General features: G+C 44.0%; 1 protein-coding gene across 3 annotated transcripts in view; it reads left to right on the forward strand.

The window, feature by feature from the left end:
• Window positions 1–23,702, forward strand: part of PXK (PX domain containing serine/threonine kinase like) — a 58,030-nt gene that overhangs the window by 29,039 nt on the left and 5,289 nt on the right. The window contains exons 11-18 of one of the 3 annotated variants that reach the window (XM_077278638.1): window positions 431–548; window positions 6,633–6,711; window positions 7,071–7,119; window positions 11,314–11,391; window positions 12,100–12,186; window positions 12,574–12,643; window positions 13,146–13,205; window positions 21,487–21,521. In XM_077278638.1, coding sequence (XP_077134753.1) covers window positions 431–548; window positions 6,633–6,711; window positions 7,071–7,119; window positions 11,314–11,391; window positions 12,100–12,186; window positions 12,574–12,643; window positions 13,146–13,205; window positions 21,487–21,503 — 558 coding nt within the window. In that variant the 3' untranslated portion in view covers window positions 21,504–21,521. The remainder of the gene's footprint in view (window positions 1–430; window positions 549–6,632; window positions 6,712–7,070; window positions 7,120–11,313; window positions 11,392–12,099; window positions 12,187–12,573; window positions 12,644–13,145; window positions 13,206–21,486; window positions 21,522–23,702) is intronic. The other 2 variants (XM_077278639.1, XM_077278637.1) reach the window with 2 other exon arrangements.

The following is a 23,702-nucleotide window of genomic DNA, read 5'->3' on the forward strand; positions in this document are numbered from 1 at the left end:
GATGTTACTTGCAGCCCTATGTAACATTACAGAATAACAGTGATAACTCTTTGGGTATATATGATGTGGTAGATGTCACCTGCAGTCCCATGTAACAACTCAGGTGATACAGTGATAACTTAGTTGATGTTTCCTGCAGTCCCATGCAGCATCATATGTTGCTGTGAAGGGTGAGGTGACGCAGACAAACCTAGAAGCCGAGGCTTCCTACTAGAGCTAGTGCCATCCTTGGGGGGGCTCCGCACACTGACTGCCTGTGCTGTGACACGTAGGACCGGACTCGGCAGCACCAGCCTGAAGTTGCTTTCTAACGCAGGCAGTGCTGGAGAGAATGGGGAAGCGGTACAATTCTGCTTGGAGAAAATCTTTACCTTTAGTATGAGACTCTACGTTCCTCTGACCTTTTGGTGATGTGCTCCTCATTTTGCAGACTTTGGAAAGTATTGACGTGCACTGCTTCGGCCACTTACTATATGAAATGACGTACGGCCGGCCTCCAGACTTTATACCTGTAGACCAGTTTCCCCCTGCTCCGTCCATGTCAGTAGGTGAGTACGGTCTTCTCTAGATAACGTGTCTGGAAACTAATGGACATAAGACAAAAATATTAATTTTCATCCTGAAACAGCACCACCCTTGTCCAAAGGCCGTGCCTGGTACTGCCGCTTAACCTCAACTCAGCCGAGCTGCAGTACCACATTCGGCTCATTCACCAGTGGAAGTTTGGACCCTGACTAGTTGGCAGAACTAATGGGTTCTGAATTAAAAAACAAAACAAAAACAAAAAAAAAAACAACAACTTGTGATTCCGAAAACTATCATTAATTTGTTAGAAAACCAATTAACATAAGTTTAATACACCCTGTTATGTGGGTCGACCTGTCCTGCATTACAGGCCGCCAAGTAGGAACCTTTATCACATATATATATAATTAGGAAAATGAACAAATGTCCTCTCTAATCTGAACCTGTAAGAAAGGTAGCTGTGTGTAGCTAAACATGTGCGCTCTGCTGTCTCACTGTTTTGGTAGAAATGTAAGACTTTTTGTTTCTGAGCTGAATGATACCACTATGAGCGGGGAGGCTGGACTGTGTGTATCCTGTTCTCTTCATCCTGAGCAAAGTCACATAAGGAGCAATGTAAGATGGATTCCTGTGGATTATGGAGCAGCAGGAGGAGATGGCAGGAAACAGCAGCAGTGCTAAATCCTACAGCCTTCCCTTCTGTGTCACTTGGCTCCTGCTGGTTTGTACTGAATTCAGTAAAAGACTCAGATTAACCATTTACAAGCAGCTCTGTCCTCTTAGCAATTTACTACTTTAGAAACAGCCATGTTCGTCTCCAGTAGATTAACCGTTTAGAAACAGCTATGTTCCCCTCCAGCAGATTAATCCAGTAGAAACAGCTATGTTCCTCTCCAGAATATAAACCCATTATAAACAGCTATGTTCGTCTCCAGAATATAAACCCATTATAAACAGCTATGTTCCCCTCCAGCATATAAACACTTTATAAACAGCTATGTTCCCCTCCAGCATATAAACCCCTTTATAAACAGCTATGTTCCCCTCCAGCATATAAACCCCTTTATAAACAGCTATGTTCTCCTCCAGCATATAAACCCTTTATAAACAGCTATGTTCCTCTCCAGCATATAAAGCCTTTATAAACAGCTATGTTCTCCTCCACCATATAAACCCTTTATAAACAGCTATGTTTGTCTCCAGCATATAAACCCTTTATAACCAGTTATGTTCGTCTCCAGCAGATTAATCCAGGAGAAACAGCTATGTTCCTCTCCAGCATATAAACCCTTTATAAACAGCTATGTTCCTCTCCAGCATATAAACCCTTTATAAACAGCTATGTTCCCCTCCAGCATATAAACCCTTTATAAACAGCTATGTTCTTCCCCAGCATATAAACCCTTTATAAAGAGCTATGTTCCTCCAGCATATAAACCCTTTATAAACAGCTATGTTCCTCTCCAGCATATAAACCCTTTATAAACAGCTATGTTCCTCTCCAGCATATAAACCCTTTATAAACAGCTATGTTCCCCTCCAGCATATAAACCCTTTATAAACAGCTATGTTCTTCCCCAGCATATAAACCCTTTATAAAGAGCTATGTTCTTCCCCAGCATATAAACCCTTTATAAAGAGCTATGTTCCTCTCCAGCATATAAACCCTTTATAAACAGCTATGTTCCTCTCCAGCATATAAACCCTTTATAAACAGCTATGTTCCTCTCCAGCATATAAACCCTTTATAAACAGCTATGTTCCCCTCCAGCATATAAACCCCTTTATAAACAGCTATGTTCTCCTCCAGCATATAAACCCTTTATAAACAGCTATGTTCCCCTCCAGCATATAAACCCTTTATAAACAGCTATGTTCTTCCCCAGCATATAAACCCTTTATAAAGAGCTATGTTCCTCCAGCATATAAACCCTTTATAAACAGCTATGTTCCTCTCCAGCATATAAACCCTTTATAAACAGCTTTGTTGTCTCTCTCTTTTTTAGCTCCATCTGTGAACTTCATTTGATCAATATGTATGGAAAAAAAAGTTTCCTTATATGCCATTGCTAAATAGCATGGCTTCTTATTATTGTTCGTAATTGTTGATAAATAAAATGTAATATTTTTGGAAGATTTATTGATTTCTTTGTCTTTGGTAGGATATTCAAAATGAGAACATAACAGCTTCTAAATGTTTAATCTGCCAGACTCCGTAATATCTCTTCTTAAGTTTGCAACAGTGATGAAACTGGACCGGTTTTGACATTATCCCGTTTGTTCTTAAACTGGAACAGACAAGTGGAAGTGTGAACTTCCTCTTACAAGGATTGTCTGTCTGCTGTCTCTAACATCATGTCCTCCCTCTATCTGAAACTTCATCTCTCCAAAACGGAACTTCTTGTGTTTCTCCCTTCTACTAACCTCACTCTACCTAACATCGAAATTACCCTGGAGGGCTCAACCATAACTCCCAAGCAGCATGCCCGCTGTCTTGGGGTCATATTCGACACTGAACTTTCCTTTACTCCCTACATCCGATCACTCACTCGCTCTTGTCACCTGCATCTTAAAAACATCTCCAGAATCCGACCTTTTCTCACCTTTGAAACTGCTAAGACTCTTACTGTCGCTCTCATTCATTCTCGTCTCGACTACTGCAACTCTCTTCTAATCGGTCTCCCTATCACCAAACTTTCTCCTCTCCAATCCATCTTGAATGCGGCAGCCAGGGTCATATTTCTGTCCAGTCGCTTCACCGATGCCTCTATCTTGTGCCAGTCATTACACTGGCTACCCATTCGCTACAGGGTCCAGTATAAACTCCTCTGTTACCCACAAAGCTCTCCACAGTTCTGCACCACCTTATATCTCCTCCCTCATCTTTGTCTATCGCCCTACACGTGCCCTCCGTTCTACAAACGACCTAAGACTAACATCCCCCATAATCCGAACCTCGCACCTCCGTCTACAAGACTTCTCTCGTGCTGCACCAGCTCTCTGGAATGCACTTCCCCAGACGATCAGACTGATACCTAGCCCCAACCTATTCAAGTGCACTCTAAAAACCCATCTATTCAAACAAGCCTACCACATCAACTACTCAGTAAACTAACTTTGCCCTGTTCCCTCCATCCAAATATTATTCTAAATCTGCACCCTACTATTCATCTGTCTCCACACCCTCCATGCACATAACTGCACTTGATACTTGACTATTGCACTTAAACTCACGGGCTGATGACCGGATCATGCAGCTTTATATGAAAATCCCTATTTATTATAATTGCCAGACCTGAAATAACGAGCACTTTTCACCTATTGTGTCCCCCCATTTCCTTGTAGATTGTAAGCTCGCGAGCAGGGACCTCACTCCTAAAGGCCCCGTCTCACATAGCGAGATCGCTGCTGAGTCACAAGTTTTGTGACGCAACAGTGACCTCAGTAGCGATCTCGCTATGTGTGACACGTACCAGCGATCAGGCCCCTGCTGTGAGATCGCTGGTCGTGTCGGAATGGCCTGGACCTTTTTTTGGTCGTTGAGGCCCCGCTGACATCGCTGAATCGGTGTGTGTGACACCGATCTAGCGATGTCTTCACTGGTAACCAGGGTAAACATCGGGTTACTAAGCGCAGGGCCGCGCTTAGTAACCCGATGTTTACCCTGGTTACCAGCGTAAACGTAAAAAAAAACAAACAGTACATACTCACCATCTGATGTCCGTCAGGTCCCTTGCCGTCTGCTTCCTGCTCTGACTGCCGGCCGTACAGTGAGAGCACAGCACAGCAGTGACGTCACCGCTGCGCTCTGCTCTCACTGTACGGCGGCTCAGTCAGAGCAGGAAGCAGACGGCAAGGGACCTGACGGACACCGAAAGGCGAGTATGTACTGTTTGTTTTTTTTGGTAACCAGGGTAAACATCGGGTTACTAAGCGCGGCCCTGCGCTTAGTAACCCGATGTTTACCCTGGTTACCCGGGTGCTGCAGGGGGACTTCGGCATCGTTGAAGACAGTTTCAACGATGCCGAAGTCGTTCCCCTGATCGTTGGTCGCTGGAGAGCGGTCTGTGTGACAGCTCCCCAGCGACCACACAGCGACTTACCAACGATCACGGCCAGGTCGTATCGCTGGTCGTGATCGTTGGTAAATCGCTTAGTGAGACGGGGCCTTAATGTCACTGTTTAAATTGTCTTAACTCGTACCGAATTTATTGTTTGTACATGTCCCCGCTTAATTGTAAAGTGCTGCGGAATATGTTGGCGCTATATAAATAAAAAATAATAATTATTATTATTATTATTGACCTCCGTGGATGGTCCAACTTTTAGACCCTCCATGATACATCTAGTGCTCTCTGCTCAGTCTACATCAGAAGAGGAATATAAATGTACATGAAATATGTAATAAAAAGCCATTCAGCACCGAGAAGGAAGAACGTAGAAGATCTCTGTGCGGCAGCGTAGGAGGTAATCGCTTATAGGAAAACTGGTCTGCAAAGAAATATCGATAATTAAGAAAAATAAATGTGGTGGTATGGTGCTGAACCTCCCTCCTCTTATTGCCATGCGTGTGACCTGTGTCTGATGGCATCAGCCGCCATGAATAAAGCTCTCAGATCTCCCGCTATCGTCAGGGCACACGGCGCTAAATACATTAGGCGATAAGATGTGGAATTAATTGCCTTATATTCCGGCTTTTACTTATGGACGCTTTTGTGGAGTCTGCAAATCTCCTGCATCTGACAACCGAGCAAATCTGATTTCACAGCAGCTCCAGCCGGGAACATTCACTATAATTACAGAACGGCCTCATCATCTTTGGGCTCCGATTACATCCACTGTCATCGGGATTCATTTCCCGCATTTGGTGTCTCCTGATTTGTCTCTAGTTGCCTCGTTTACTCCGGATTGCAGCAGTTTTGTGATGCAGATTCTGCTTGACCTGGGCAGGTGAAGAACATACTAAAGCCATCACCGCACACAAATGTGGCAATTTACAGCACAACGGTGTGCGCTTTCCCAGCCGCACCGTGGGACACTCTACTATTGAAGAGATGTTCACTAAAATATGTAGCGAAAAATCCATAAAAACTTAAAGGCGTTGTACAACTCAAACAAACGGATTGGTGAGGGTCCGACCACTCGAACCTACACAGTTTGGCACACACGGCAATTTTTATCCCCAGTGCAAGATTGGATTCCTGACTGCCGCGCCATTCATTCTCTTTGGGGCTGCCAGAAAAAGCAGAGGACAACACTCGGTAGCCCAATATCGAGGGAATGATTGGGACAGAGGTCTGGCAAGCAGCGCACTGTCACTCTATTCAAAGCGAATAGTCACTCTATTCATAGCGCACCGTTGCTCTATTCAAAGCGCACCGTCACTCTATTCATAGCGCACCGTCACTCTATTCATAGCGCACCGTCACTCTAGTCATAGCGCACCGTCACTCTAGTCAAAGCGAATAGTCACTCTATTCAAAGCGCACCGTCGCTCTATTCAAAGTGCACCATCACTCTATTCAAGGCGCACCGTCGCTCTATTCAAAGCGCACCATCACTATTCAAAGCGCACCGTCACTATTCAGAGCGCACTGTCACTCCCATTCTAACTGGAATAAAAGTTCCCTTTCAGCCAATTGGTGCTAGTCCCAGTGATCGTATCCTCAACAATCGACAAGTTGTCACCTATCTAGTAGATAGGTGATAACTTGTCTCTGGACAATCGCTTTATCTTAGACTTCAAATGAGAGGAACATTTCTGGTGAAGTTCTGATTTGTAAAATGCACCCAACTTGGCATTAAAGGGATAATCTGGCTCTCAGAGGAAAAAAAAAAATGAGGATGTTGATATTCAACACGTCCAATGCTTCGTTCCCCCGAGATCTGCAGTTAGGGGCAGGGTCGTTTATCTGCCCTACTTGCTATAGGGGGTCTGTGTAAATTGACGCTCTGTGCAAAGTGTAATATTTGCTTGTTTAGCATCAGGCTTTAAACAAGCAGGTTGCATGGAGCGTCCATGTTCTTCAGGCCAGAATGACAAGTAATTGTGAGTTTGTATAGTAAAAGTGGTGATGGAAGCCTAAAATGCCTGACTTATGTTCCAGTGTCTGTCCTGGAGTCCATCCTGTCGTGTGAAGCCTGTAAATCGGGCGTGCCTTCCGTGCCCCAGCTCCTTCAGATGCCGTGAGTCTTCTCATCATTTATGTCGACAGATGATGTGTTTGTAGTCATGTGACATATGTTTTTTAATGAGTTTACACTAATGATAAATATTCAGGGGCTTCTTGTATAGGAAAGATCAGCACCAGAGAAGCTTAGTGAGAAATTACAGCTAGAATATGTCTTGTTACAGTTCTAACCAGTAGATAGAAAGAATATTGGAAAGTTAAGAAAAAGTTATGAAAAGTTATGAAAATGTCCATATCGCCACCTGCAGGTCGGTCATTAGTATTGCAGATGCTGTTAGCAGTTCATAAGGGCCAAAGATGTAGAAAATACCTAAAATTTCACCAGTTTAAATGTCTGTCTTTTCCCCCATTTAGGTTATTTAGTGACGTGATGCTGATGAATACGGAAAAACCTCAGTTTAAGGTAAATTGTGGTTACTGTTTGGTTTAGGTAGTACTGGGTGAGTGGTCATTTGTCACATATATTTCCAGTGTCTGCAGAATTGTGGTGCAGCAACATAAATCGTGTATGCACACAGAAAAGGAAAAAATAAGTGCGCTTAGACCAAATAACGACATTTTTACTATATATAAGTATAGCAGGGCTTCTACAAGCAGGATGGAGTGTGTGATTAAGCTCGGTTACTAGTATTACACAGTTCATACAGTTGCAAAGCTATTCAACCCCTGCCATTTTCCGTGTTTTGCTATCTCATAACCTGGGTTTTAACTGTGTTTTTTTTTTTGTTGTTGTTTTTTTGGAGGGTTTACATCAGTAAAATAGGACAAAATCACTGAAAACTTCAGTGTGCATTACTATTCACCCACCTAAAGTCAGTACTTTGTAGAGCCTCCATTTCTGGCAGTTACAGCTGCAAGTCGCTTTTGAGCTTTCCACATGTTGCCAATGGAATTTTTGCCCATTCCTCAAAGCAAAACTACTTCAGCTCCTTCACGTTGGATGGTTTCCTCCGATGAACAGCAATCTTCACGTCTGATCACAGATTCTCAGTTGGATTAAGGACTGGGCTTTGACTAGGCCACTCCAAAACATTCACTGAAACGGGTTCTGATCAAGAGTATCCCTGTATTTTGCACCATCCAACTTCCCCTCATCTCGGGCCATTTTCCCTGTCCCTGCTGCCAATAAACATCCCCAGTGCATGATGCTGCCATGTCTCACTGTGGGGATGGTGTTCTTGGGGTGTTGAGCTGTGTTGGTTTGATGCCAGATACAGCGTTTACTTTGGTGGCCAAAAAGTTCAATTTTGGTCTCGTCTGACCACAGCATCTTCCTCCATACATTTAGGGGGTCTCCAACATGTATTTTGGCAAACTCAGAACAAGCCTTACCATTTTTGTGTGTAAGTAAAGGCCTTTTTCTGCCCACTCTTCCATAAAGGCAACCTCTATGGAGTACGGCTTATCATGGTTGTATGGACAAATATTAGGAACTCTGCAGCTCCTTCAGGCTTACCTTTCATCTCTGTGCTGCCTCTCTGATTAATGCCCTTCTTGCCCCGGCTGAGCGTTTTTGTGGGCGCCATCTCTTGGCAGGTTTGTTGTTTTACTATGATATTTCCATTTGATGATAATGGATTTGATGGTGCTCTGGGGAGGGGGGGGGGGGGTCATCGGAGATTAGGATATATATATATTTTTTTTTTTAACTGAACCCCGACTTGTGCTTCTCAACAAATATGTCCCTGACTTGTTTGGAGATCTCCTTGCTCTTCATGGTGTTGTTGGAGATCTCCTTGGTCTTCATGGTGGTGTTTGGAGATCTCCTTGGTCTTCGTGGTGGTGTTTGGAGATCTCCTTGGTCTTCATGGTGGTGTTTGGAGATCTCCTTGGTCTTCATGGTGGTGTTTGGAGATCTCCTTGGTCTTCATGGTGTTGCTTGGAGATCTCCTTGGTCTTCATGGTGGTGTTTGGAGATCTCCTTGGTCTTCATGGTGTTGTTTGGAGATCTCCTTGGTCTTCATGGTGTTGTTTGGAGATCTCCTTGGTCTTCATGGTGTTGCTTGGAGATCTCCTTGGTCTTCATGGTGGTGTTTGGAGATCTCCTTGGTCTTCATGGTGTTGCTTGGAGATCTCCTTGGTCTTCATGGTGGTGTTTGGTTAGTGATGCCTCTTGTTATGAAGGGAATTGCTTGCACCAGACATTTTTAGGGGCTTCATAGCAAAAGGGGTGAAAGCATATGCTGTTGTGAATTCTGTTCTCGAGCTCCCTCCTGTGGTTATGAATGGTACTTCGGTGAGTTCTGTTCATGGACTCCCTCTGGTGGCTGTGAGTGGAGCTGCTGGTTCTGAGATTCCTTCTCCAGCTGATCTCGTTCAGGCCTGGGCTGGCTGCTCTATTTAACTCCACTCAGATCTTTACTTGATGCCAGCTGTCAATGTCCTAGTACTGGTTCAGTTCTCTTGGATCTTTCAGATGACCTGTCTATCTCAGCAAAAGCTAAGTCCCTGCTAGATTATTTGTTACCACTGTGTTTTTGTCCAGCTTGCTATTATGATTTAATCTTATTAGCTGGAAGCTCTGGGATGCAGAGTGGCACCACCGCGCCGTGAGTCGGTGCGGTGGTTTCTTTTGCACACTCTGCATGGTTTTTTGTTAGTTTTTTATGCTGACCGCAAAGAAACCTTTTCTATCTTATGTCTGTTTAGTTAGTCTGGCCTCCTATGCTGAAATCTATTTCATTCCTGTGTTTGTGACTTCCATCTTAACTCACAGTCAATATATGTGGGGGCTGCCTATTTCTTTGGGGAATTTCTCTGAGGCAAGGTAGGCTGTATTTTCTATCTTTAGGGGTAGTTAGCTCTTAGGCTGTGAAGAGGCGTCTAGGCAGAGTCAGGAACGCTCCACGGCTATTTCTAGTTGTTGTGATAGGATTAGGGGTTGCGGTCAGCAGAGCTCCCACTTCCCAGAGCTCGTCCTGTATAGCTAGTTTGCTCATCTGGTCATTTCTAGTGCTCCTAACCACCAGCCAAACATAACAATATGCACATGCCAATTTTAGTTATTCGATCCTATAAATTTTAATTTATGCCTATATTTTTTCTCACCAACTTAGACTATTTAGTGCTGATGCATCACACACAAATCAGATTACAACAAATATTTACACACAGGTTGTAATGTTTCAAAATAGGTCAAAAGCCAAGAGGGGTGAATATTTTCGCAATCCACTGTAAATAACTCCTGTCTGCTATTTCACACAAAATCTGTAGAAAGGCACAATCCTGCAGCCCTCGTCCCCCACAATAAGTTAAAACTGCATGGTGCACACACCAATGTGTGCAGGAATTGTCCAGTTTACTTCAGCATTCTGCCATCACTATAGGTGCCAGAACCTCATTTTCCTCACTTCCTAGTATGCATTGCTCCTGCCATTGCCCAATGTCTTGTTTGTCCTAAAGTGAATGTTATTTCTGTAAGCAGTTTTACAGCGATAAAGTTCCCCCCCACTTCCTTCCTGCGGGGCGACAAAGGCCTGCCCCCTCTTCCTTCCTGTGGGGCAACAAAGGCCTGCCCCCTCTTTCTTCCTGCGGGGCGACAAAGGCCTGCCCCCTCTTCCTTCCTGTGGGGTGACAAAGGCCTGCCCCCTCTTTCTTCCTGCGGGGCGACAAAGGCCTGCCCCCTCTTTCTTCCTGCGGGGCGACAAAGGCCTGCCCCCTCTTCCTTCCTGTGGGGCGACAAAGGCCTGCCCCCTCTTTCTTCCTGCGGGGCGACAAAGGCCTGCCCCCTCTTCCTTCCTGTGGGGCGACAAAGGCCTGCCCCCTCTTTCTTCCTGCGGGGCGACAAAGGCCTGCCCCCTCTTCCTTCCTGTGGGGCGACAAAGGCCTGCCCCCTCTTTCTTCCTGCATGGCGACAAAGGACCGCCCCCCCTCTTCCTTCCTGCGGGGCAACAAAGGCCTGCCCCCTCTTCCTTCCTGCATGGCGACAAAGGCCTGCCCCCACTTTCTTCCTGCATGGCGACAAAGGCCTGCCCCCACTTTCTTCCTGCATGGCGACAAAGGCCTGCCCCCACTTTCTTCCTGCATGGCGACAAAGGCCTGCCCCCACTTTCTTCCTGCATGGCGACAAAGGCCTGCCCCCACTTTCTTCCTGCATGGCGACAAAGGCCTGCCCCCACTTTCTTCCTGCGGGGTGACAAAGGCCTGCCCCCACTTTCTTCCTGCGGGGTGACAGGCCTGCCCCCACTTCCTGTGGGGCGACAAAGGCCTGCCCCCACTTTCTTCCTGCATGGCGACAAAGGCCTGCCCCCACTTTCTTCCTGCGGGGTGACAAAGGCCTGCCCCCACTTTCTTCCTGCAGGGTGACAGGCCTGCCCCCACTTCCTGTGGGGCGACAAAGGCCTGCCCCCACTTCTCTCCCACAATCACCTTGTATACTACTCGTAGCAAAGTTCAGAAAAGATGAATGCTGGTCCCCCCAATACTGGAGGAGAGGGGGATTGATTCAGTTGACATTACATAAAGGGGAGAGGATGGGACGTATCGACTAGAGACCATTGAAAAACTTGTGCATGGGAAAAAGCGAAGAGTTGTACTAACATTCCGATTCTGGAACGAATTTCATTATTTTTTTTATTTTATTTTTTTTATTTTCCAGATTCCTACAAAGTTAAAAGAAGCTCTGAAAACAGCCAAAGAATGTATGGAGAAGAGGCTCGCAGAGGAGCAGAAACTGGTAATGTCCCTGCCATTATTAGATTGGGCCGAGATGACATTAAAGGGGTTCTCCGGTTAAAAGAAACTATCACCTATTCGCAGGACAACTCTCTGACGGGTGGAGGTCCGACCCCTGGGACCCGCACCGAGAACGGGGAACTTTTATGCTTAATACAAGATGGTGGGCCGACCGGTTGCCCGACCACTGCTTAATTCATTCTCTATGGTGCTGCCAGAAAAAGTGGACATGGGGAATGGAGTGCTGGTTGAGCATGCACGCTAATGGGGATAAGTGTCCCAGCAGTCGGACCCCCACCGATCAACAAGTGAAGGGTCTGACCCCTGGGAATTGTCTTTGTTCATCACGTATAAAACTGGAAATCATATTATTAAAAATCAGGAGTCTCCGTAAAGGATGAGGAGGTTTACTTTAGAAAAAGGGGCTTTATTGTGATATTTACAAGGTAAAACAATAACGCATAGACATTCCTGTTCATCTTGCGGTGTCAGGCAAAGCCCCCCTAATAGTAACATTTGCATTTAGTATGGTTGGTTAATTTTATGTAACAGTAGGGGGCGATGGTGACCATAAGTTTTTTTTTTTATATTGAAATCTATAAATCTGTAAAGAGAAGTTTCTTATGTATCACTATAAATCAGAGGTAAAGTGATAAACCGCCTGTCTTCGCACCGGCACTAACCCTCCCCCGCACATGTTACCGTGTAGATCTACCAGCACAGACGACTGACACGAGCACAGTCACATCACGGCTCAGAGGAGGAGAAGAAAAAGAGGAAAATTCTGGCACGAAAGGTAAGCTAGAAATATATAGATCTATATACATATAGATACAGATTATATATATATATATATATATATATATATATATATATATATATATATATATATATATATATATATATATATATATATATATATATATATATATATATATATATATATAAAAAAAATATATATATATATATATATATATATATATATATATAATGTGTGTGTGTGTGTACCGGAATGTTCCTATTCACTGACAGCAAGCGAATATCTTAGATTGTCTCATTTCTCGTCATTTTATTAGAAATTTTCAGCGCTTTATTCTATAAAACCATAAACCCCTTTTATTGCACATTTTCCATCTCAAGGACCAAGTCTTCACCCCATATTCCTTGTTCTTGCATTCCCTAGAAGTCAAAACGCACAAACTGCGAATCCGGAGAGGAGCAGTCCACAAAATGCAACAACTCGAATAATTCAGGTAATAACTTTATGGATGTTTTTTTTCTTTTAATATATATAGAGGTTTTGTCCACTTAGAAAAATTACTCTTTAGAGGTGTTGGGGAAAAAAAGCAATCTATACTAATAAATGACGATATTCACATAATTTGCAATTATGTGCACGAGTATTTCCTGTGATAGCAAGTGACCACTGCTGTCTGTGAAGGGGGCTGGCTGGCTGCAAATATAAAAAAGCTAATACAGCCACCCTCTCAGTATATACATGGACGGAGAAGGGGGCTGGCTTGGCTATTGAAATGAGGTGGTAGCCAGCCGAAACGCGACTGTACGCTGTGTAGTGGCCGGTCACATTCACTTCAATATGGAACTGTGGTGTTACGGCTCCGTACACAGTTTACGAGCGCCTACAACTCTCATCATATCTGTTAGTTGTGGTCAGTACAGCGTTCGGACCTTTGATGTGCGATCTTTTGCTTCCTTTTCCATCTATTAAATACGTCCGTCATTTCTGGTTCTCAGGCTCTGGAACAAGTTCTCCTTTGACGTCTCCCTCATCTCCGACACCACCTTCAACAGCAGGTCAGTACCGATGGTTCTTCATGTCTATGTGTAGCCCAGTAACTATGCCTTTAAGATGGACTACACACTTCAGCCCACCTGGCTTACAGCGCTCTCTAGACCCCATACACGTGCACGCTCAGTTTGGTTGAGCGTTCATGTGTTCCGGTTGGGAAGCTGCTGCCAGGCACCTCTGATGTCGGCGTATCTCCCCTCTGGTATGGGTTTTTAAATTCAACCTGCCCCATCCGTACCCCCGCTGCCAATATCATGGGAGACCCTTACTCACACGGTCTGGCATTTCAGACAACATCGGACGGGGTCTGATACTGTAAGCTCTGGTTCCTTAAGGGTTTTTTTAGGTCAGTTCCCCTCTGAGTATTTGCTCATAGAATGGGAACAGTAATTACTAACCCAATTTCCTTTCCAGGACCAGCTACAAGGTAAGTCGTGGTGCGATGTGCGCTCCGGCCAGAGCTGCCTCCGCTTCTCTCCGCACCGGCTGCTCTCATGCACGCTTTGTGTCCACACATTGCACCTCCTGATCTCTCACGTCATCACATCATCGCCTTTACCGGAAATATCCTGCGCTGAGATATTTCCACCCTTTCCACGCGAGCAGGTTGTGGTGCAATGGATAAAAGGGACGTTGCCGTTACTGCAGAGAAATTAGTTTGCTTTTAATTAAAACATTCACTTTGATATGTTCTATTGTGATACATAATTTATAGTAATAAAAAAGGAAATGTGTAAGTCAGTTTCTGCTTCCCATTTCCGGTGTCTCTCCATTGTGGGGTTGGCAGATACCCCACCATTGTCTTTGACAGGGTTAAATATTTATATTTACATTTGGGTTTTTTTGTCCATTACTGCACCCATCTACTATCTGACTCTGGTCTTCTTTCAGGTTTCCTGATCTCCCTTCCTTGCAGTTCAGCCTTCTATTCACACACCATCTTGAATTTGAGATGTTACTCTGCTTTCTTCCTCTCTATGCTCTGCTATCAATTCCCTGCTGGGAAGACCGTTTCTTTTTTTTTTTTTTTAGCAAAAAGTTGAGACTGTATAGTCATGGAGGTTAAACTGTAACTTCCTTCATTATAATTGTGTGGCAGGAGCTGTGTAATCATCATCAGTAACTGTGATGAGCGTTTCTGAAAAAAACTGGAGAAGCACTACTTTAGCCAGATGGTAAAGATTACCTGAGGACACAATGTAGGGAAAAACATAAAGGGGACACATGGCTAAATGCACCAGCACCACTTTATTCTTCAGATTGGTGGGATATCAAAGGTCAGAATCCTCACTTCATAAGATGTGCAGTTTCACCGCATGGCACACTCTACATGGTATTGTGTGCATTTAGTATGCACTTCACAGGTGGCACTACAATATAATTTTGGTTTTTGATTTACTTAGATCAGGATGGTACCATAGTCCACCAATCGACAGGGGTGGCCCCTTTTTTTATGAAAGCAGTTGTGTTTCTGTAATTTCATAAAATGCATTATTAGCATACACTCCTTATCGTGTGTGAATTCACTCCTGTGTATTTTATAGGTTTTTTTTCTTGCCGTGGCCTGATGGTGCATAATTATCTATTGATTGATAGATGTCGGACATGTTTTCCTAATTATGTAAATATTCAGTGATCGATGTTGGTGAGGATTGATGTGACTAGAGACTTCCACCAAATATCTAAATGAAGTTGCTATGGGATAGCTATCGAGGATCGCTATTGTCCCCTCTAATCGCATTCTCCCACCAGATCTGAGATGTAGGGCAACCATGCAACTTCTGGAGCCACTCGATCCTCCCTACCCCAATATGGAATTCAAGGGTCACTCCCTCTGACAGTGCCATCATAGAATCCTCAATCCGTAGTGCACCATAGGATCAAGTCTATTGCATGGACATACACTACTCACAAAAAGTTAGGGATATTTGGTTTTCGGGCAAAATGTACGGAAAACGTAAAAAGTGTTCCCACTACATTGATATTTTCTCATAAAAGTAGGGCATTTAAGTAGAAGCATGCAGTAATTATTTCTTCATCTCAAACAATTTATTGAAACAAAAGCCAATAACATTGGTGGATATACCCCCCAAAATGCCAGTGTCTCAATGACTTGTCTTGTGGCCTTGAGCATCAATTAGAGCTTGGCAACGACATCTCCTGCTGTTCACAAGTGGAGTTATTGTCTTCTTAGACATGGCATCCCACTCTTCTTGAAGTGTGGCCCTCAGGTCATTGAGGTTCTGGGGTACAGAGTTACGAGCCTCTAAACGGCGACCCAGCTGATTCCATAGGTTTTCTATGGGATTCAGGGCTGGAGAATGTGCAGACTGCTCCATTTGAGGTCCCCCTTGTCTCTAGCAGCCATTCCCTAATGGAGCGACCTCGATGAGCTGGAACATTGTCGTCCATGAAGATGAAATTCGTCTGGTGTTGTTCGTGCAGAGGCACAATGACTGAATTAATGATGTTCTTCAAGTAGTAGGGACTGGTCAAAGTGTAGGGCAGCTCTGTATTGTCTAGACACAACCTGCCCATACCGTAACACCACCACCAAAGGCTCGTCTGCTGACAACGGTGGCTAGAGCATAGCACTCTCCTTAACGTCTCCAACATTGTTGGCCATCATTTCTGCTCAGTGAGAACAGCACTGAGGCCCACTAGTCCCTCGTCCAGCGTAGATGACGCTTGTGTCTGGTGCTGTGGTCAGGTACCCTGCCGGTCGTCTAGCACGTAGACCACGCTGATGTAAATCATTTCGAATGGTCTGACATGACACTTAAATGTGGCTGGAGTTATGTGGCATCATCATCTGACTCCGAAAGGCATTGTTCAAAATGAAGCAGTCAGTGTTGTATGTGGTCAAAAGACATCCACATTCCGGCCTTTGTGACTCTTCCAGTACCTCTGTATCTCTGTTGCACCCTGCTGATGACTCTGTGACCCTCTAAGCTCAGTGGTCACTTCCATCTGAGAACATCCTGCTCGAGGCCTCACAATGGCGAGGTCCTGTTCTTTAAGGGTACCGTCACACATTGAAATTTTCATCGCTGCGACGGCACGATTCGTGACGTCGCAGCGTCGTATAATCATCGCTCCAGCGTCGTAGACTGCGGTCACACGTTGCAATCACGGCGCTGGAGCGATGCCGAAGTCCCCGGGTAACCAGGGTAAACATTGGGTAACTAAGCGCAGGGCCGCGCTTAGTAACCCGATGTTTACCCTGGTTACCAGCGTAAATGTAAAAAAACAAACAGTACATACTCACCCGTCGGTGTCCTTCAGGTCCCTTGCCGTCTGCTTCCTGCTCTGAGTGCAGCCGTACAGTGAGAGCAGAGCGCAGCACCGCTGCGCTCTGCTCTCACTTTCCGGCCGGCACTCAGAGCAGGAAGCAGACGGCAAGGGACCTGAAGGACACCGACGGGTGAGCATGTACGGTTTGTTTTTTTACGTTTACGCTTGTAACCAGGGTAAACATCGGGTTACTAAGCGCGGCCCTGCGCTTAGTTACCCGATGTTTACCCTGGTTACAAGCGAAGACATCGCTGGATCGCTGTCACACACAACGATCCAGCGATGTCAGCGGGTGATCAAGCGACGAAAGAAAGTTCCAAACGATCTGCTGCGACGTACGATTCTCAGCAGGGTGTCTGATCGCAGTAGCGTGTCAGACACAGCGATATCGTAACGATATCGCTAGAACGTCACGAATCGTAACGTCGTAGCGATGGAAATTTCAATGTGTGACGGTACCCTAAGTGTTAGGTGTCGTCTTGGTCTCCTGATGTCAAAATGTGAACAGCATGATGAGGAGAACTGTTTTTTTCCAAGTCTAATTGAACCTCGAAATTTAATGGGGCAATTTATGGATCCAACACTTGTTAATTTTGCTATTAAGCTCCTTGTTAGAGAACAGCAAGTTGTGCAAAAAGTCCTGAAACATTGAACAGTTGGACACGTGGATCAAAAGTTTAGAGATGGTCACGTAAAGTTCACCTGAAAAGGTTAGAGCGCATTTTAGGTTCATCCTGAAATTTCGCCCGAAAACCAAATATCCCAAACTTTTTGTGAGTAGTGTTTATGCCATTAAGGATATAACAACAACAATCCCCAAAATGGAAGCGGTCAATGTGGCTTAAATCAGAGGTGTCAAACTGCATTCCTCGAGAGCCGCCAACAGGTCATGTTTTCAGGATTTCCTTAGCATTCCACAAGGTGCTGGAATCATTCTGTGCAGGTGATTAAATTATCACCTGTGCAATACAAGGAAATCCTGAAAATATGACCTGTTGGCGGCCCTCGAGGAATGTAGTTTGAGACCTCTGGCTTAAATTCCTAAGTGTCATGGACTCCACAAAAATGTCTTCTAGCATTGCTGTCTCTTCTGGTGTATACCCCCCATGCTGATTGTTTCCATCACGCTATCATGCTAAGACATCGCTGCGCCTTTGTGTATTGTCGGCAGCATTCCCTGAACCCATCGTGGAGAATGTCGTCCTCCCTGCTTGTCAGAAATGACGCCTTGGCCTAAACATATTCTCGTCATTGCTGTCTATATAACTACATTTATGTTAACTCTTCATCATGACAAGTTCGATAGCCTCAGGCCACGTTCACATGTTCAGTATTTGGTCAGTAATTCTATACTGGGCAGAGAGAATGCTGTCAATGTAACAGCAAGGGGCAGGGGACACCGGGGTCATGTATTTTGAAGACCTCACTTGTGAACGCTCTAGTGACCGATGGACGTTCACTATTTGGTTTTCGTAAAATCACCTTTTTTTATCCTGCCCTTAGATCAGGAAGAATAAACCTGGTATTACATTACTTTTTCAAGGGGCCATTCTGCTAAAACATGTATCCACTGGATAGATAAGTGTTCAGTTGGTGGGGGTCCAATGACTGGGAACCTCACCGATGTAGAGAATAAGGGTACTGTAACCCCTCAGCAAATGGTGTGGTAGTGGTGGGCTGTATGAAGACTGCAGAGTCAGGAGCTGTCCAATGATTATCAGGAACTGTGATGAGTTTGTTTCCTCCATGTGTTACTTCTAGATTCTCCATTTTGGCATAATATTTAGAGATCTCTTCCCTTCGAAGCTGATGTAAGCCAAAATGAAGGACTTTTTTTCCACCTCTGTATAAAAATTAAAGTCTAACGGTGTATGTTTTGTATCATAGACTGATACAAGTGCTACATCACCGCAGTGTATACAAAGGATGTCTTGTGACTGATTTTCATGGATTTAAAAATTTCTAAATCTTTATGAAAAAAAATCCATGTGCTTGCTTGCTAAAGCTGCTCTGTGATTGGTTGCAAGTTATAAATCCACCTCAATGTATTTAGTTTAGTCATAGAAACCATTATTTACATTGTTGACTGTATTCAGGACAGTAGAAATAGGGTTCGGTTACAGGAGGACTTTTGATTTTCATGACTACAGTGACTTGCAAAAGTACTCGCCCCCGCTTGGCATTTTTTGTGTTTTGCCATCTCACAACCTGGAATTGCACTTTGTTTTTTGAGGTGAGGGTTTGCATCAGTTCATGTAAAGAACATGCCGACAACTGTGAACATTTGGTTTTCTCTTTTTTTCTGAAGCAAACAACAAATAAGACAAAATAACTGAAAACTTCAGTGTGCATAACTACTCACCCCCCCTATAGTCAGTACTTTGTAGATACTTCTTTTGTAGTAATTACAGCTGCAAGTCGCTTTGGATAAGTCTCTATGAGCTTTCCACATCTCGCCACTTGGGCTTTTTGCCCATTCCACAAGGTAAAACTGCTCAAGCTCCATCAAGTCAGATGGTTTCCTCTGGTGAACAACGATCTTCAAGTCTGACCACAGATTCTCAATTAGATTAAGGACTTATGGCTTATGTCATATGGACAGATATTCCAGCCTCTGCTCGGGAACTCTGCAGCTCCTTCAGGGTTACCTTTGGTCTCTGTGCTGCCTCTCTGATTAATGCCCTTCTTGCCCCGGCTGAGAGTTTTTGTGGGCGGCTATCTCTTGGCAGGTTTATTGTGGTACCATGTTCTTTCCATTTGATGATAATGGATTTGATGGTGCTCCGGGGAAACATCACAGATTGGGATATTTTTTATTTTTTTTTATAATCCAACCCTGACTTGTACTTCTCAATAACTTTGTCCCTGACTTGTTTGGAGATCTCTTCATTCTTAATGGGGTTGTTTGGAGATCTCTTCATTCTTCATGGGGTTGTTTGGAGATCTCCTCGGTCTTCATGGGGTTGTTTGGAGACCTCCTCGGTCTTCATGGGGTTGTTTGGAGATCTTTTCATTCTTAATGGGGTTGTTTGGAGATCTCTTCATTCTTAATGGGGTTGTTTGGAGACCTCCTCGGTCTTCATGGGGTTGTTTGGAGATCTCTTCATTCTTAATGGGGTTGTTTGGAGATCTCCTCGGTCTTCATGGGGTTGTTTGGAGATCTCTTCATTCTTAATGGGGTTGTTTGGAGATCTCTTCATTCTTAATGGGGTTGTTTGGAGATCTCCTCGGTCTTCATGGGGTTGTTTGGAGATCTCTTCATTCTTAATGGGGTTGTTTGGAGATCTCTTCATTCTTAATGGGGTTGTTTGGAGATCTCCTCGGTCTTCATGGGGTTGTTTGGAGATCTCTTCATTCTTAATGGGGTTGTTTGGAGATCTCCTCGGTCTTCATGGGGTTGTTTGGAGATCTCTTCATTCTTAATGGGGTTGTTTGGAGATCTCTTCATTCTTAATGGGGTTGTTTGGAGACCTCCTCGGTCTTCATGGGGTTGTTTGGAGACCTCCTCGGTCTTCATGGGGTTGTTTGGAGATCTCTTCATTCTTAATGGGGTTGTTTGGAGATCTCTTCATTCTTAATGGGGTTGTTTGGAGATCTCCTCGGTCTTCATGGGGTTGTTTGGAGATCTCTTCATTCTTAATGGGGTTGTTTGGAGATCTCTTCATTCTTAATGGGGTTGTTTGGAGATCTCCTCGGTCTTCATGGGGTTGTTTGGAGATCTCTTCATTCTTAATGGGGTTGTTTGGAGATCTCTTCATTCTTAATGGGGTTGTTTGGAGACCTCCTCGGTCTTCATGGGGTTTGGAGATCTCTTCATTCTTAATGGGGTTGTGTGGAGATCTCTTCATTCTTAATGGGGTTGTTTGGAGATCTCCTCGGTCTTCATGGGGTTGTTTGGAGACCTCCTCGGTCTTCATGGGGTTGTTTGGAGATCTCTTCATTCTTAATGGGGTTGTTTGGAGATCTCTTCATTCTTAATGGGGTTGTTTGGAGATCTCCTCGGTCTTCATGGGGTTGTTTGGAGACCTCCTCGGTCTTCATGGGGTTGTTTGGAGATCTCTTCATTCTTAATGGGGTTGTTTGGAGATCTCCTCGGTCTTCATGGGGTTGTTTGGAGATCTCTTCATTCTTAATGGGGTTGTTTGGAGATCTCCTCGGTCTTCATGGTGTTTGGTTAGTGGTGCCTCTTGTTAATGGTGTTGCAGCCACTTTGTCCTTTCAGAAAAGGTCAAGTGTATATACTGACTGACATGTGACATTAGGTCGCACACAGGGGGACATCCTGTCACTAAGCATGGGACTTATGAAGAAAATGGCTCGCACCAGAAATTTTTAGAGGCTTCATAGCAAAAGGGGTGAATACATATGCACATGCCAATTTTTAGTTATTCAATCCCATAAACTTAATTTCTGCCTATATTTTTCTCTCTTCACCAACTTAGACTATTTAGTGCTGATGAGTCACACACAAATCAGATTACAAACATATTTACACAGGTTGTAGTAATGTGATAAAATAGGTAAAAAGCCATAGCCTCAGGGTAAATAATTTTGCAAGCCACTGCAGATAGCTTTCTTTTAGAGAGTTAAAATGTCTGTTCATGTAGTCCTCATAAAGGGGTGAGTCCCACCTCAGGGACTCCTATCTATTGTTCTTCCATGGCTGCAAACACGTGGCCTGGAGTAATAGAATGTAATGGCTAGTCGTGTATGTGCCCTGCTACCCCATTCATGTTCTATGGGAGGGAGGGTGATGGCCGAACACAACAGTAATCCATCTATCCATTGGATAGTTGTTCATTTTTGTAGACTGGAATACCCCTTTAAGAAAGGAGTGCAGAATCTTACGACTAATAAAGTGGGTGAACAAAATTCGATAGGGAAGGGATTTTTTTTGTTATATATCTGATGAGTAATATTGTTTTCATGTGTTTTGTCTAAGATGTTATTGATCGGTGTCCTTTTTTTCTTCCTCTGCTGTCTTCTATGTAGAGCATGCATCATTTTGAACGTGAAATATCGGTAAAGTAAGCAAAATGCTTCTTTTGTCGCTAAAAAAAAAAATGCCAGCTGTTACCATGCGAGGGCAGTGTGGAGTATTGCCCTATCACCACACTAATGTGTCCCTTTATTATTTTACATTTTTGCAGAATTTTGTTTTAATAAAAATTATTTTTGTTGCCATTTGCATTTCACCCATGAACCAGGTTAGCGCTCTCCTGCTGGCATAGTATGATGGTTGCTTGGGTAAAAAAAAAGGAGTCTAGGACAATTTTAAGCAATTGTCAGAAATCTCCCCCTCCAGTCCTCAGCTGATGAAAGGTATTACATGGCGGAACGTAGTATTACAGTTGCCAACTGTCTGAATTTTGCGGAGGCAGTCGCAACAAAGGAGCACAGATGCCACACAAAAGTGGGTGTTTCTTGTTTGAGGGCAGTCACAGGCTTATGTCCTGGTTTTGCCTATTAGATTATGGGCATTTATGGTAGTACAGCAAGTAGAGATCTTAAAAAACATATTTTAGACAGAATTTTCCATGTTACACTATTTCTTACACTATTTGCAGGACCCACTCATCCTCCAGAAAGAGTGTACTTCTTGGACTGGTCACATCAACAACTATGACTAGTACTAGACTCATGTTTCCTGCTCTCTACTGATGACTTTTCAGTAGAGATGGGCAGACCCCTGGATGTTTGGGCCAGCAGATTCAGCCAAACAGTTATAAAAAAAAAAAAGGTATTGTTCTGGTACCCAAACTTTGACAGCGCTTCAAACACTGCCTATGATCGGCAGTAAAATCATTACCACCAGTCAGACAGCCGTGTTTCCCACACTGTCAAATGATAAAAGAACTAACAAGAACCTTATATCCAAATGGATAATAATAGATAAAACTATTTTTATTTGTTATTAATTAAAAACCTGTACCACACAGCAAAAGGACATATAACCGTGCACACTACAACCGTCCCTCGTACTATAGCCACTGGATTACCCTGCCTACACAGCGGAGGTTGGCACCCTGAATATACGAGAGAGGCGCCCCCGCTCCTCGATGACTATCCCTACCGCTCCTGCACTTTTTTCCTATAGAAAGTGATACAGCTATGCAGCAATCTCACGCGGCAGGAGATAGAAGAAAAGTTATAATGCATTTGGTAAGCAGTGTGAGAGGGAGTGATGCCGTGACCTAAAGTGCAAACTTATAGTGCATAAAAAACAAACACCAACCTGACTAACACCTGATTACTATTCTCTGACCACCTACCTAGCTGTGGAGGTTGGCACCCTACTGTACAGCGGACTGGCGCCCCCACTCACCGAAGGCTGACCCTATCAGTGTCCCTATCCCCCAAGAATACCGGCTATTGATTATATATCCCGGTGTAAATGCTGAATCAGCTAATGGGTGGGGGCAAGCTACATTAGATACAGATTACTACCCATGAACACTATTTAACATGCAATGTACTGATGTATGAACAAGCATGGAAACCAACAAATTATCAATCAATAACATCAGTAAGATAAATCTATAAGGCAGTATAGGTGATAGCACCATCTAAATAATATATATCACCCAATATAGATACCAATCCTAATAAAGCTGATAAGTAGGGGCAAACTCCCCTTTCAATTTAAATGCAGATTATTGTAACAATTGCACACTCTTGGCATATAGTGTATTGATTACAGATTTCCTAATATATAAGCAAGTATAGAGACCAATCCAAATAACAATAATTAGCATAGGTAGGATAGCTCTGTGTGACAGTATAAATGAAACCGCACATCCAGTGCGTGATACATGTCAGTGTCAGTTATAGTCAGGGATACTCATCATAATCGATGTTCGCGAGGACCCATGCCTCATGCCACGCTGTCAAATGATAGCATGGGAACCGCCGCTGGGAATGGAGGTAAGACGTTTACGTGTGGTCACTGGCGTCGGCTGATGGAAATACTCCTCCCATCAGCTGATGCCTGCTGCCGCTAATAAGAGAGCAGGTGCAGCTGATGGAAGTATTCAGCCTGCACGCTAAATAAATGAACAAAAAATAAACCCTGGCATGGGTTCCCCTGTATTTTTGATAACCAGCCAGGCAAAACTAACAGCTGCAGGCTGTAACCCTCAGCTGTCAGCTTTAGCAAGGCTTGTTATCGAAAACAGGGGTTACCACGTTGTTTAAAATAATTTAAATAA

Source organism: Ranitomeya variabilis, chromosome 8 (assembly GCF_051348905.1).
Source record: "Ranitomeya variabilis isolate aRanVar5 chromosome 8, aRanVar5.hap1, whole genome shotgun sequence".
NCBI classification, from domain to species: Eukaryota; Metazoa; Chordata; class Amphibia; order Anura; family Dendrobatidae; genus Ranitomeya; species Ranitomeya variabilis.